Here is a 15,205-nt window from a genome sequence, read left to right as displayed (position 1 = left end):
GCTAGTCATACAAAATGGATACGTATAAATTTGAAAATCTGTATCTTGAGATGGGTTTTATTCTCGATTTGGTGTCTTCGGCAAAGTTGTAGATTATAATTAAGACTATTAGAAAAAAAAAGTTACACTCTAAAAAACTACCCATTTCTTCATTTCGATTTTTTTTTATTTTATGATTTTATGTTTCACGTGACTAAAAAAACTTCTTTTGAGCCAAAGTGCATTAAGGTGCAAATTCTGGTTCCAAAGTGGGATTTTTAAAAAATTGAAAACTATTGCAAATGTGCTGAAATGAATTCCTACGATTTTCTCATTTTTTTTTAAATTTACAATTAGTTTCTGACATACCTTACAGAGAATTTGATTGGATGAACGAACATCACTCAATTAGGCTGTAATTTTAAGCTGATGATATCTCGGAAACTATTGTTTCGAATTTCAATGTTTAAAAATTGAACATTTTGTAGAGTTTTCTGATCGTTTAAATAAAAGTAATCTAATTTTTTTTCATCTATGATGTGAAAGAGGAAAATAAACTATTTGTAATGTGACAAACTTTACAAAAAAGTTTAAATAAGTGAAGTTGGGATAAGGGTTTCTACTAAACAGTGTGTTTTATGTGTAAAATTTCCAATTAATTTTGTTTAGCTGTGTTGCGTAAAGATTCATTTCATATCTCAAAAGTTGAAACTTCCTCCGAATAATATGCTAACATTTTTATATATTTTTTCTTCTAAAAACCATTTAAAACTGTGACTGGAAATTGTTTACAGATAAGTATGGTGATTTAAGTTGCATATTCAACCAATTCGCAATTGGACAGATGTTGGAAATCTAACATAATTTTGGGTTCTGGGCTGGGTCGTCCAAAAATGATCATTTTCTAAAGTTGATAACTTTGCGGGCAAGGGTTTCCAGCAAGGCCTCAGACTGGCAAGTAATTAAAAATTACTTTGATTTTTTGCTGGTAATTAGGTAATTCTTTAATTACTTAGTAATTCATGGTGATTAGAGTAAATTAAAGTAATTAATTGGTATTTAAAGTAATTTTTGAGTAATTAAAGTAATTGACTTTTTAAATTGTACTTCTTCAACGAATCTATTTACTTTTATATATAATCTATTATAACAGTATTTTATTAATTTCAAATAAGAGTGAAACACAAAGATTAAAAGAGACTGGTTCTGTATGTAGAAGGCCTTATTCACCATAGTTCTCTGCTAAAACTCTCCTAAAATTTATTTTTATCATGTTGTTTATCTAAGCTGAATTAGAACATTAGAATTGATTATTTGTTTATGCTTTTTCTTCTAATAGGCAGTCAAAATTATTTGAAGTTTATGTGGATCAAATATTTAAAACCAAAATGTACTTAATTATCATTGATAAAAACAAAATTTTCAAGTGATAGCCATTTAAAAACCAATGAAAATAAAAATATGATTTATATATTTTTTCATAATCTGCAGAAATTTACAGTCCTGTAATATATCTCTATTAAGAGCTAAGCTATTTTCCCAAAAAAAATCCAAAAATTTCTGAGGCAAACGTTTCAATGTTAAAAATCAAACTGAGTGAAATTAAAATCGACTAATATTCAGATGCAGAAATTAAATCCAATGTAAATGTCACATTTCACATTATCCGTATTTTCAGTAACGGATTTTTAATTTGCCTGAGAAAAAAAAAACATGCAAAGTAATGTCAAACCAATGTTTGAAAAACATTTTAAAACTAAACGTTATTTTGATGAATTTTAAAATTTTCATGAAGAGCCGCTGCAAATATTTGTCAAAGTTTATGTTTGGCTCGAAAAATCAGTGGGCCTTTTTTTCAATCAACTTCTATATTTGAATGGCATTCGACTTGGTAAAATCGCATGAAAAAACATGCACATCACCTTTGTGAGCATGTAATATTGTATGAGAAAACGTGTACACAAAAAGCATGTAATATTGTATGAGAAAACGTGTACACAAAAAGCATGTACAAAAGAAAAATAAATAAATTTTGCACACCCCAAAAATAACATCAATCTGGTGAGAGTCAAATGCAGATTACCAAGTCCGCGCCACAACCGTCTCGGCTATCTCGCCGCCGCTGTGAAAGGTGATGTGCATGCTTTTGCATACGATTTTACACAGATTTTTTTTACCGTGTGAAAACCATTTTAAATTATTTATTAATTATATTAAAATTGATATATTGAAGTAAAACAGTACAGTATTTTTTTTGCTTTTATGACAAACACGACTCCAAAAAACGCAAGTCAACTTAAATAATCTTCTTTTGCAATTGATTGATAAGGGTTCGGTTGATTGAAACGTGAAACATAATGGAATTTCGAATCAGATAATGAACAGGTTAAATTGACCATAAAACAAATATTATTGTTCATATCAATTGAGCTACTTATTTTTTACCTGAAAGTTGTATAATTGAATACTAACATCATTTTTTTTTAAATAAAATAAAACAATTCCAAATTTCAAACCAATTAACTCGCTGTAGGATATTATGTAAACATCACCCAAAGTTTCAGCGCCCTCTAGTGGGGGGGCATTTTTGACGTTTGATTGCCTATAGCTATTTTCAATAAAAATTATACGCGAAATTCACAATATCCAGATTGGTATAAAAAAACAGCATAATATTTGGAAGAGCTTTCGAATGAGCTGTTTATAAATAATTGAGTTTAGAACCGTGGAAATGAATGCTTAAATTTGAATCAAACGATTTTTATCATAGTGAAAAGTAATTAAGTAATTTATGTAATTAATCATTTTGGACCAGTAATTTGAGTAATTAATTGGCAGACTGGCAAGTAAAAAACGCTTCTGGAAACCCTTGTTTGCGGGCAAAAATCCTAAAAATATGTTGAAAAGGTAGAAAACTAAAACAGTTGCTTTTCTCCAAACATTTTGACGATTTCGTCGTACAAACTTTAAGGACTCAGAGGGAGGAGTTCCCATGGTCAGATCGAGCTAAAATTTGTAATTTAGCCTAGTACAGTCCAAACTCGATTATCCGGAGGCCTCGGAAAAATTATACTTTGGATAACCGAAACTTCGGATAATCGAATCACAATTTCTTTTTCGCTCCCTTTTTTTCGATTGCCGAGCTTAAGTATGACCCCTAAACTACGCTAAAATGATTGAGAATTTTTAAATCCAAGATGGCGGCTAATATGGCGGTGATGAAATATTGAAAAAATGCCTTTTATAATTTAATAGGAAATCAGCTAAATACTGAATTTTCCTGAAATGTGGTCGTAGAACTCGAATTCATGTTAAAAACAAGAAAAAGAAAAAGACATATTTTTTCGGATAGTCAAACTTCGTATAATTGAAACTTCGGATAGGCCTCGGATAGTCGAGTCTGGACTGTATAAATCAATCTTTGATTTCAGGATAGCACCAAGGGATACCCGGATTCGAACTACCCTTCTGAACACAAATCCCGAGGTCCATTTTTTGATAACTCGTTACTTGTGACGGTGGGACAGCAAACCTCGGAATCCTGATCAAGGGACCAAAAATGCCCTTTAGAACAAAGTTTCAAGCCAAAGCTATGTGAGTTGGCAGATAATGCCACATTAGTGAAATCATTGTTTGATGGATAAATGATTTCAATTGGATTTCAATAAAACAGGACGGCTGCTCATAAGCTGCATTTATCTCAATCTCTAATGCAGCTAACAAATTCAAAGTGAACGCAAACCAACCAACCCTGACCCTTTCCGCAAACGCACATACCTTTGGCGAGTATTTGACTAATTTTCACACCTTTGCACGACACAGCTTGTACGTACTCGTTTGTTCGTATACATATCGCGACCAAATGCACATTTTTTTGTTACTCAAGCTGGCATGTAGGTGTTACATATTCAACACCCTGAAGGAGAAGAAAACAGTTGTTTTTAATGTTTGTTTAGTTGACACTACTTTGCTAGTGGATTTCTCTTCAACAATTCATTAAACAACGTTTTTCATGGAATTTTGATTCCTTTTGAAACTGAAATTTTACTAATAAAAAGAATATTTTTAAGAGATGGTTTCAAAGACAAGCTCAACACAGCATCTTACACAATGAGCAAGTTAGGGGAAATATACCCATTTTAATCACTCTAAGCCGTTCGACCAATTCTCATCACTTTTGCCGTTTTCCGCTATTAAATCAACATTTTAAGATGTATCGACAAAGGAGAGTTGCGTGCTCACTTTTATTTGAGCTATTTATTACTTTGGAACAGTCAAAAACACATTATGAAAGCTTTAATTAATGATTAAAGTGCTGATAGGCCGATAATAGAAATAGGCTGAGAAAGGGTATAGTTCCCCTATATGACTATCAAAAACGCTCGATGTCGAAATCGAGCAGTTTAGGAGAACATTTTTTCCAAACTGCTTCTGCTGCTGCTAGCTTCGAGGCCCAAGTTTAATGGAACAGCTGTTACACTGGTGCACTCTGGAAGAGCTGAGACGACTGGAAAAAGCGTTCAGAGACGATAATGGTAACGCTACTCTTTTTTTATTTCTTTTTAGTTGCTTGGAATTGTTCTAATGATCTAGTTTTTTTAACTCACTGCAACAAGATGATGGTTTGGGGTTTGATGGTGGTTTTCCCAGTACATCCGATCGTTTGGGTTCACTTAGTAACTGTTTTAGCTCGCTGATTGCTGGGAGTAATATTGTACCAATTTTATCGAATGCGTCGTTCTCTGCTCTGCGAGCTACGATTTATAATTATGTTGAAATAAATATTACTTAATTTTGAGACACCCAACTACGGGTCACATTTTTTTGCAGAAAATCTGCATCTTTTTTCGCGATACAGAGCTGCTTTTTTTGCTGCTTTAAAAAAACTGCTTTTAACTTAGCAGAATCAAATTTAAAGTTATACTAATTAGATTTCTTTCAAAATGTTGTAGAACATTAACATTCCCAACAATACCACATTTTTGGAAACAAAATATGAGAGCTGACAAACCCGTAAAAAATAGTACAAATTTTGCTAACAAGCTTCACCATAGAATATCAATGATTTTTGTCGAACAATTTTGTTCATATTAAGCCCCAAGTGCTTAAAATAATCAAGAAGGAATATTCTGCAAATAATTGAAGATTCGCCTGTTATGCCAAATCAAGTATTTATAGAAAAAAAACGAAGTTTTGTGTTCACCACCAAATCTTTGCCACGGTTATGTCAAAAGGGAATGGGATATTAACTGTTTGGGTTTTCGCATTGGCAGCCAAAACAAAACAATATTTTAGTGAAATTCTAGTTTCTGAAGATGCGTTATAACATCTTCAACCGCTTGGAGCAAAAATATAGATTTTGACAAAAGAGGATAAAAGCCGTTTTTTTCATTGATGGGCAGTATTCAGCTTCAGGTTTTGAAACAAACAAACAGTCTTTTCGAAACATTTTTCCATGGCACCCTAGTTGCTGAATGTTTGCTGGACTACATTGCACAGTGGTCAGATCGCCAAATTACAATTAAGTGGAAATTGTATATTCAAAAAAAAAAATAGGTGATGTTTTGAAGATTTGCTATCTTCATAGGAGTATTCATATTCAAAAAAAAAAAGGTGATGTTTTGAAGATTTGCTATCTTCATAGGAGTTGGTGCCAATGACAAGGGACAACTTTTGGCTTGGTTGAAAATAATAGGGGGAGAGGGGGTAATATGCACCCCCGGGGCAAAATGCACCCCCAGCATTTCTCGATATTAGGAAGAATTTTCCGGGGAAAAAATCATAGAAATTGGAAGCTTAACATTGTAAAACTATGCTGGAAAAGTTTGAGCATGGTAGGATAAAAACAGCCAAAGTTATTTGCAAAACTTTAAAATGTTGTGTTTTGATCTAATTTTTATTGAACTTCCAATATGATTTTTGGACAATATAAAATGCATTTATTGATATTGTAAGTAATTGTTTATATAGTTTTTACCAAAATCTTCATTTTTCTATACATAAATGAGTCCAAAAACATTAAAAAATGTATTTTTAATTGAATTTTATGTAATAAGCGTGGTCGGGGCAAAATGCACCGCTGTGATGCTCCTTTGTAAAAACAGCGGTGTCATCTAGTGGTGACTAGTGAAAACTGCTTTTACCCGGTGCATTTTGCCCCATTGTTGTGGTGCATTTTGCCCCGTTGTTGTAGTGCATTTTGCCCCAATGTTGTGGTGCATACTGCCCCGCATGATTGTTTGGAATGAATCAAAAATATTTTTAGAAATATGAATTTTTAAACAATTTTTAGGGTTTTTCAAGACTTTTTACATATGGGTGACGAAGAATAATAGTTGTTTTAGAACATCTAAGAAAATTCTTCCACCGAATTGATGTTATGGTTGAGAAATCACAGTTTTCCCTTAGGGGGTGCATATTACCCCCTATCCCCCTAATGGTTTACGCTTGGGGTTTTTAGGGCTCTTTTGAGCATGCCAATCCAAGCAACTATGTCGAAAATACCAACATTTTCGTTTTCCAATAATTGATTTTGGACTGTCAGTCAAAAGTTACAGCCATTCCAAGGGAAACAAAGATGCAAATTTGAAACTCAAATATCTAGAAAAAAAAGCAAGCCAAATTGTATGCACCAGGGGAAAGGGAGATCTATCACTACAATCACAGGACAGATTCAATTCTAAGGGCAAACATTTTATTGTGATTTTTTTATAGTAATCAAACCATCCACATTACCGACCCCCAGGTCTTTTGTGGTCCCTATTGCAAGTTTCTGCTCGAACTTAGGAGTCCGAAGGCTTGAATGGGGAGGGCACCCAAACTAGAGATCCTAAATAGGGAGACTGGACGAAGTGAATTTGACGTACCCAAACAGACGCGAGTTTGACGTATCCAAACGAGCCTTTGCCTTTACGCCCAGCAAAACTTATCAGTGTTGCCAAGCTCAAAACATACGTTGCCAGATCGATTTAGCAAGCTTAGACCAGTCTCCCTATTTAGGGTCTCTAACCCAAACCTCTTTCTACTCCAAGGAACCTTCCACTCCAAGGTTCGAACTGACGACCTTTGGATGCGAATCCAACTGCCGCCAGCGAATCTACCGGAGCAGGCTTGGTTTGTTGTGTTGTTTGTCTTTATAGCAGGGAGACGACTCCCACACCTGGAATGACTTTAACGGCCTAACAACCAATGCCGGGACCGACGTTTTACTTCCCCATCCGATGGAAGGTTGGAGCAGATGGGAATCGAACCCAAGATCATCCGCTTACAAAGCGGGCAGCTTAACCATTCGGCCAGCCTGCTGCTTTCCTTTTTCATAGTAACCAATGGTTTATTTGGCGTAATGAATTCAATATGCACACTTTTAGACTGAAATTTGTTAGAAACACAGTGACTATCACACCGGTTGTTTAAATAACAATTTTCAACTAAGGCCGCATGCAAATACTTTTCAAAGTTTTTGTCCCTCGACGCTGGCTTCTCAACAACTCAATGCAAAAACCATTGAAAAATGCACACGAACAGTTGATATGCAATCATTAGATTTCAAAAAATTAAAGGTCCAACGAAAACAAAATTTTAAACGAAAAAAACCTAAATACCAGCAACAGATTGCTGAATCTTCAGCAAATGATCTGTCAAACTGACACAAGAAAATAACTGAATTTTAAGCAAAATTATTTGACGTTTCTTTGCTGAAATTCCAATTCAATATAAAGTAATTTATATTTCACTGAATTCTCAGTTAACTGACATTTGTCACTTTGACAGATAGTTTACTGAAATTTCAGATTGTCAAAACAACTGAAATTTCAGCAAAAGTAACGTGGTTTATAGATGGTCCTCAAATTATTTTGCCTAAAATTCAGTAATTTTCTTATGTCAGAAGATTCAGCAATCGTTGCTGGTATTTAGATCATCAAAATTTTGCTTGCCATTAAACATGTTTCCAGTACTGTTATTTGTACATTTATTTCATCAATCCTTTTAACCTAAAAACAGGTGGTTAGCATCAAGGCATTTGTTATTCACATTTTTCTTACCTTTGTTTCTAAAGATCGCAATACAAAATTAAAAAAACACAGATAGATATACAGTTACTGATTTTTTAGCAATGTTTTTGTTCATTGCCAAATTTCAGCAAAAGTGGTGATTGGCAATTCAAAATTTGCTGTGTACTCTAAAGTGATTCAACATTTTTTGATCCAAGATGGCGGCCAAAAAGGCGGTGATGAAATATTGAGAAAATGTATTATGTAGATAATTTAGTAGGCAATTAACCATTCAAATTTGACTTAAATGGGGCCGTAGAGCTTGAATTTGTTGTTAAGAAAATGAAAAAAATGAAATCATTTTCTTTTTGCTCATGCAATCCCATTTCATGATTGCCCATACAATCTTTCGAATACTCAAGCTTCGGATAAACGAGGCTTCGGATTATCGATTCTAGACTGTATTTTTCAAAGCACCATTAAAAAACTTTTTAGTAAAAATATTAAAGAACCTTCTGTGGTCTATTCCCAGTGCGTATTTTGATAATATAAATCTTGAGGTAAGTATTATCATTCGAATAAATATGAATAAAAAATCTATGAATGTCACCCTGATTTACATTAGTAACAATTAGAAATAAGTTAAACGAGAAAAGTATAACATGGAAACAATAAAATAAATTAAAAAATATTTCGATCGAGGTTTGTTTCAATGCTAACAATGCTGCAATGATGAAAAACCTAAAATATAAACAGGCTTAGTCTTGAAATGAGTAATAATAACAACAACAAAAATGAAAAAAGCCATTAATCACTTGATTAATCATGTAAACCATTATTTCGAACAGTTTTCATGTAGTTTTTCTTACTGAAGAAATTACTATCTTATTTTTGTTGGTAATTCTAGTGTTTTTATTGAAAAGAAAATGGGATTTAATTATCATTTTTAATTTTTAATGTAATACGCATCTATTTTGAAAATCAAAAAAAAAATCTATCAATATAAAGCTTCCTATACCTGCTGACGTCAAAAGATATCAAAATGATAACAAAATGTCAATGGTCGTATAACTTGCATCCAATATCTGTTCCATATAAAAAAGATGACTAGTCATATTTTCTTGCCATGGTCCAGATTACAACCTGGCGATAAACCCCGTTCAAAAAGTTCCCCGCTTTACCATTTTCTTCGTCATATCGTGACAAATCACCGCCTACTAATCTTATCACACCCGGTACGCGACGTCCAAAAACTTGCGAAACTCACCAGCTGCACCAGCTTCAAGATGCCGGGAATCGACGTAAAGTACTGCACGTTGAACTTGATCCAGTTGAGGCTGTTGTCCGGCTTGGCCTGGCCGGCCGGTCCGGTGGCCGTGGTACTGCTCGGTGGTGCCGCATGGCTCTGGTCAACCGTAACGACCGTTTCCGTCATCATGGCTACTAGGGCTGTGCTGTGACGCTGTGTTTCGTTACACTCTCACTGCTTCGGTTGAGTTTTCAGCGCCTACTACGACACCGACTTTCTCCTTCGCGCCCGGCTGATTCAAGTTTTGTACGCGCGCGTGTGACACTTCCTCAAGATCTATTTTTGAAGCGCAGTTTCTTTGCGTTTTTTTCGGTACGCACCACGCAGCAAACAATGACTATTTGTCACGTTCAGGAATTATTCGCTAATTTACGGTTTCTTGCTTCTTTTATTTTTGTTAAGTGAGTTATTCACCTTAACGAGATTTAACGAGACACTTTTCTTGCTTCGTATTATCCAAAAAAACACTCAATTCACCTTAATTGCTTCTATTAAATATGCATTTTCTCTCTCTTAAGGCACACTCTTCGTCACACATACACACATGCACACGTACACGTTTTTCTTCGCCACAAACAACAATAAAAAAAATGCAGATAAAAAGAAAGAGCTTCAAAAACAGGTGTGCGGCTCCCGCCTGCTTTGCTTTTCCCCTGGCTTTTTTTTCCTTTTTGTAGGTTATCCACAAAGACCTGTTTTTGGACCGGGACTCGACGATCGACAACTGACTTCTTTCCGGGGGGACTGCGCGCTCAATACTGAACCAGTCGAGTTGTTGCGTTGCGCGAGTTTCCTCCTCGGGGAACCTGTGGGGAGCGTGGCGCGCGTGCGAGATTTCCTCTCTCACAGACTTGGAGAGTGGAGTAAAGTGGAGAGCGGAGACTCTCACACGCTTGTGCTAAGAGCATCTCCACCGGTGCGCACATAACTGAGTGACTATTTTGTTCACCCACAGCGCTACTATTTTAGTTTAGTCACCCTTCCCACACCGGTCGTTGATAAAACGGGTTCTTAAAATAGTTACAGCCAACCCCACCGGGGGTGAGTATCAGCTTATTTTGACGTTTCGATATAAAATTTGTTTTAATTTATTGGCATGACCAATTTGCCAAAATCTTCAAAGCCAGAAGTAATTATTTTCAAAAAAAAACTTGATTGGCCGCAACCTGGATTGGTCCGGGTTCCCCGGGGGATGTTCCGTTGGAGGGACATTGGCGACACCGTATAAATATGGACAATATTGGTGACAAACTTCACGATTTTCAAAATCACATATGAAAATTACGAAAATGGACATTTGCAGCGAACTGGCCACAACCCGGATGGTTTCGGTTTCCCCGGAGGATGTTCCGTTGTAGGGACATAGGTGGCACCGTATGAATATGGGCAATATTGGTGTCAAAATTCACAATTTGCAAAAACTGACATTTTTAACGGACTGGCCAGAACCCGGACGGTTCCGGGTTCCCCGGGGGATGTTCCATTTGAGGGACATTGGCGGCACATATGAAAATAACGAAAATAAACATTTTCAGTGGATTGGCCACAACACGAATTGGTCCGGGTTCCCGCGGGGATGTTCCGTTGAGCGGACATTGGTGGCACAGTGTGAATATGGGCAATATTGGTGTCAAACTTCACGATTTTCAAAATCACATTTAAATTACGAAAACTGATATTTTGAGTGGACTGGCCACAACCCAGGTAGTTCCGGGTTTCCCGGGGGAAGTTTCATTGAAAGGATATGGCGGTATCATATGAACATGTTGATGTCAAACTTCACGATTTTCAAAATCACCTATCGAAATTACGAAAATGAACATATTAAGTTTATTCGTCACAAACTGCATCAGTCCGAGTTCCGCGGAGTATGTTTCGTTGAAGGGACATTATCGGCACAAATGAATAAACAAGCGACTCCACCAAGACAGGACCCAGGGAGACGACTCCTACACCTGGACTGAGCTATCGACCTAACCTCTAGGTTAAACCAGGGCCAACATTTACTTCCCGTCCGACGGAAGGCGTGATCAGACAAATCTCGTCTCGAAAAATGCCATCGGGACCGTCTGGGATCGAACCCAGGCCGACTGGGTGAGAGGCAACTACGCTTACCCCTACACCACGGGTCCCGGCATCCACTCACAATTTAAATTAATTCAAAAAAATAATTCCTTCAATGTCCCTTCAACCAAACATTGTCAGGGGAACCCGGAACCATCCGGGTTGTGGCCAGTTCGCTGCAAATGTCAATTTTCGTAATTTTCATATGTGATATTGAAAATCGTGAATTTTAACACCAATATTGCCCATATTCATTCGGTGTCGCCAATGTCCGCTCAGCGGAACATCCCCGGGGGAACTGGGACCAATTCGGGTTGTGGCAAGTCCACTCGCAATGTCCATTTTCGAAATGTTCATACGCGATTTGAAAAATCTTGAAGTTTGACACCAACATTGTTCATATTCATTGGTACCGCCAATGTAAGCTCAACGGAACATCCCCCGGGGAATCTGGGTCAATCCGGGTTGTGGCCAGCCCAATGAAAATGTCCATTATCAATGTCTAGTTCCGTGGTACCAAAAAAAGTCCATTTCAAAAAAAAAAATCTCGATTCTCCTTTCACTTCAAGCAGATGTCAAATATTTGTGCGCGCTACTAGCGGGTGACTAAATTTGGTCACCCGCTGTTCACCGAGGGTCGAGCTGCTATTTTATGAGCGCGTTTATGAGCGACCGGTGTGGGGATGAGTGATGGTGGAGCGCTTCCAAATCCTTACTGCGCGCGCCCGGTGGAGATGGTCTAAGTGGAGCTTAAATGGGGAGCTGCTCTACCTATTAGGGCCAGGTGAGAAAGCGCGAGGGTGAACACACTAAAGGCAATTCATTTGGAAATAAATTGACTTGGAACAAACACTTGGTTCATTTTGGAGTTGGGATGTTCACAAAATCTTTCGCTTCGCTAGGAGACGGTGATCATCACAACCAGGTGATGTGATGATGTGATGATTCCGCGCCTCAACCGTCTCGGCTATCTCGCCGCTGTGAAAAAGTGGAATTGAAATTGGTAATCTGGATATGACTCTCACTAGATTGATGTTCCCATCTGCTCCAACCTTCCATCGGATGAGGAAGTAAAATGTCGGTCCCGGCCTTGGTTGTTAGGCCGTTAAGTCATTCCAGGTGTAGGAGTCGTCTCCATGCCATAAGTACAAACAACACACCAAAACCAAGCCTACTCCGGTGGAATCGCTGGCGGCGGTTGGACTCGCAATCCAAAGGTCGTCAGTTCAAACACTGGGGTGGAAGGTTCCTTGGAGTAGAAAGAGGTTTGGGTGCTCTCCCCATTCAAGCCTTCGGACTCCTAGGTTCGAGCAGAAACTTGCAATAGAGACCACAAAAGACCCGGGGGTCGTCAATGTGGATGGTTTGATTTGATTTGATAGATTGATGTTATTTTTGGGGGTGTGCATAATCTTTTTTTCATCCGTACATGAGCAACTCTCTACACCCAAAGTTAAAGAACGAGGGGATAGTCCTCACGAAAAGAAACGTGAGGAAAGTGCTATTTTGCGAGAGTATAGTCCTCTCGCGTGTTCATTCGTTCATTGGAACAGTTCTAGAGTTTTTTTTTAAAAGGTCCTATAAACTATATGTTTAGAGGACCTATTCAAAAAAAAACTCTAGAGTTCATCTTATTGAGTGGCTTATATGGACAAATGACCGCCACTTAGTCACCGAACCATGGTGGCCCATACGGCAAAGGCACGGTTCAATATGCCGAAGGTCTTGGGTTCGAGTCTCGGTACCGGTACTTTTTTTTTGATAGATGAACTTTTTTTGAAGATGAACCATGGGTAAAGTACTCTCGGTAATTTCGGGATTTACCCTCTCCGTCTCGGGTCTCGTGGCGCAGGGGTAGCGGCTTCGGCTGCCGATCCCGATGATGCTATGAGACGCGGGTTCGATTCCCGCCTTATCCACTGAGCTTCTATCGGATGGTGAAGTAAAACGTCGGTCCCGGTTTCTCCTGTCTCGTCAGAGGCGCTGGAGCAGAAATCCCACGTTAGAGGAAGGCCATGCCCCGGGGGGCGTAGTGCCAATAGTTTCGTTTTTTCGTTTCCTCTCCGTCCACACACAGTACCATTTTACTACCGAATCGTGCTCTTTATCCTCCACGTATGCCAAAGCCAAGTTCTGGGTGTACGAAATCGGCCGATTTCGACCATTTTTATTTTTTGTATTTTTTATTTGGCTCAAACCCTTCCCTTTGACCCTTTGGCCCCCCTTCCCTATGACCAAATAAGCTATTTTGTGTCATTGGTTCACCCATACAAGTCTCCATACAATTTTGGCTGCTGTCCATACAAAAATGGTATGTAAATATTCAAACAGCTGTAACTTTTGAGTTAATTTTCTGATCAATTTGGTGTCTTTGGTAAAGTTGTAGGTATTGTTGAGGACTATTGAGAAAAAAATAGGTACACGGAAAAAAAATTGCAGATTTTTTAAACAACTTTTTTTTCACAAGAACTCAATTTCCCAAAATTGAGTATTTTTTGATTTTCGAGATTTTTTGATATGTTTTAGGGGACAAAAATCCGCAACTTTTGAGCCATAGAGAAACATGGTCAAAAAATCTGCCGCCGAGTTATGAATTTTTGAAAAAATATTGATTTTTGGAAAAAATTGAAATTTTATGCTAAAACAAATTTGAAGCTATTTTTTAATGCAAAATTGAATTTGCAATCGAAAAGAACTTTACAGATTTTTTGATAAAAGGCTCCGTTTTCAAGATATAGCCACCAAAAGTTTGATTTTAGCGAAATATTTGCAGTTTTTTGATTTTTAAAAATAGTGAGCATGAGTGACCATTTCTGAAAATATTTTTTTTTTAGAAGTTAAGAAAAATTGCTAAAAAATTGTCCAAGAGACATTGAGGATTGGACATCGGGTTGCTGAGATAGAGCCGCTTTAAGAAAAAGAAACACGAAAATTGAAGTTTTCTAAGTCTCACTAAAACAACTCACCATTTTCTAATGTCGATATCTCAGCAACTAACGGTCCGATTTTCAATGTTAAAATATGAAATTTTCCAATCTTTTCGAAAACAATATTTTCAAAAATTTTAAATCAAGACTTACATTTCAAAAGGGAGTAATATTGAATGTTTATCCCTTTTGAAATGTTAGTCCTGATTTAAAAAAAGTCCTTATACATACCTATAACTTTGCCGATGACACCAAATCGATAAAAAAATCCTTCAAAAATTACAGATGTTTGATTTTTCATACATCATTTTTGTATGGACAGCTGCCAATATGTATGAAAAATTATATGGACAAACTAATGATACAAAATGGCTTCTTTGGGCATACCGAAAGCATCATAAAAGTTTCAGCCGGATAAAAAAATACAAAAAGATAAAATTAAAAAAAGCATTTCGTAGAGAACTGCTCAATACTACCAAAAACAAACATAAACTAAACAAGGTAAATGCAAAAATAAAGCAAGAAAAATATAAAACAAGAGAAGTAAACTTTTTCAAACAAAAGTTGCTCAAAAAGACCTCCTAACACGGGAAACATAAAAGTCTTCAAAAAAATTTGGGCGGTAGAGGGACAATAATAAATAGTTGTAAAAGGATTTTCAACAATTATTCTTCCGATTTCAATAAAATTTGAGTTAATTTTGGTCTGACAGAATCAGATGTTAGTCACTCAGATAAGTTGCCCAAATTTCATGAGTTTTATTCCCGAGGCTAAACATTTTTAAGTAAAATAAATATGACTTTTGAAATCATATGGGAAACCTTTACTTTACACTAAATCCCCCATGTGCGCTCTTTTTGGGGGGGGGCGCACACCGGGGGAGAGCGCAATTCGGGGGAGCGTTATTTCGGGGTTTGAGCACAAATCGGGGGAGC

At 36.9% G+C, this 15,205-nt stretch overlaps 1 protein-coding gene across 2 annotated transcripts in view; it reads right to left on the bottom strand.

Annotated features, from left to right (window-relative positions):
• LOC120412590 (CKLF-like MARVEL transmembrane domain-containing protein 4) overlaps positions 1–10,046 on the bottom strand; it is a 33,156-nt gene extending 23,110 nt beyond the window's left edge. For both annotated transcript variants that reach the window (XR_005604829.2, XM_039573116.2), the window contains exon 1: positions 9,238–10,046. Coding sequence is in view for 1 of the 2 variants with exons in the window: in XM_039573116.2 (XP_039429050.1) it covers positions 9,238–9,408 (171 nt within the window). In the remaining variant the exon portion in view is untranslated. The remainder of the gene's footprint in view (positions 1–9,237) is intronic.
• Between the last annotated feature and the right edge of the window lie 5,159 nt (positions 10,047–15,205).

Source organism: Culex pipiens, chromosome 1, assembly GCF_016801865.2.
Source record: "Culex pipiens pallens isolate TS chromosome 1, TS_CPP_V2, whole genome shotgun sequence".
Lineage (NCBI taxonomy): Eukaryota > Metazoa > Arthropoda > Insecta > Diptera > Culicidae > Culex > Culex pipiens.
Note: the sequence above shows the minus strand (reverse complement) of the source record. Positions and strands in the feature narration are given on the sequence as shown.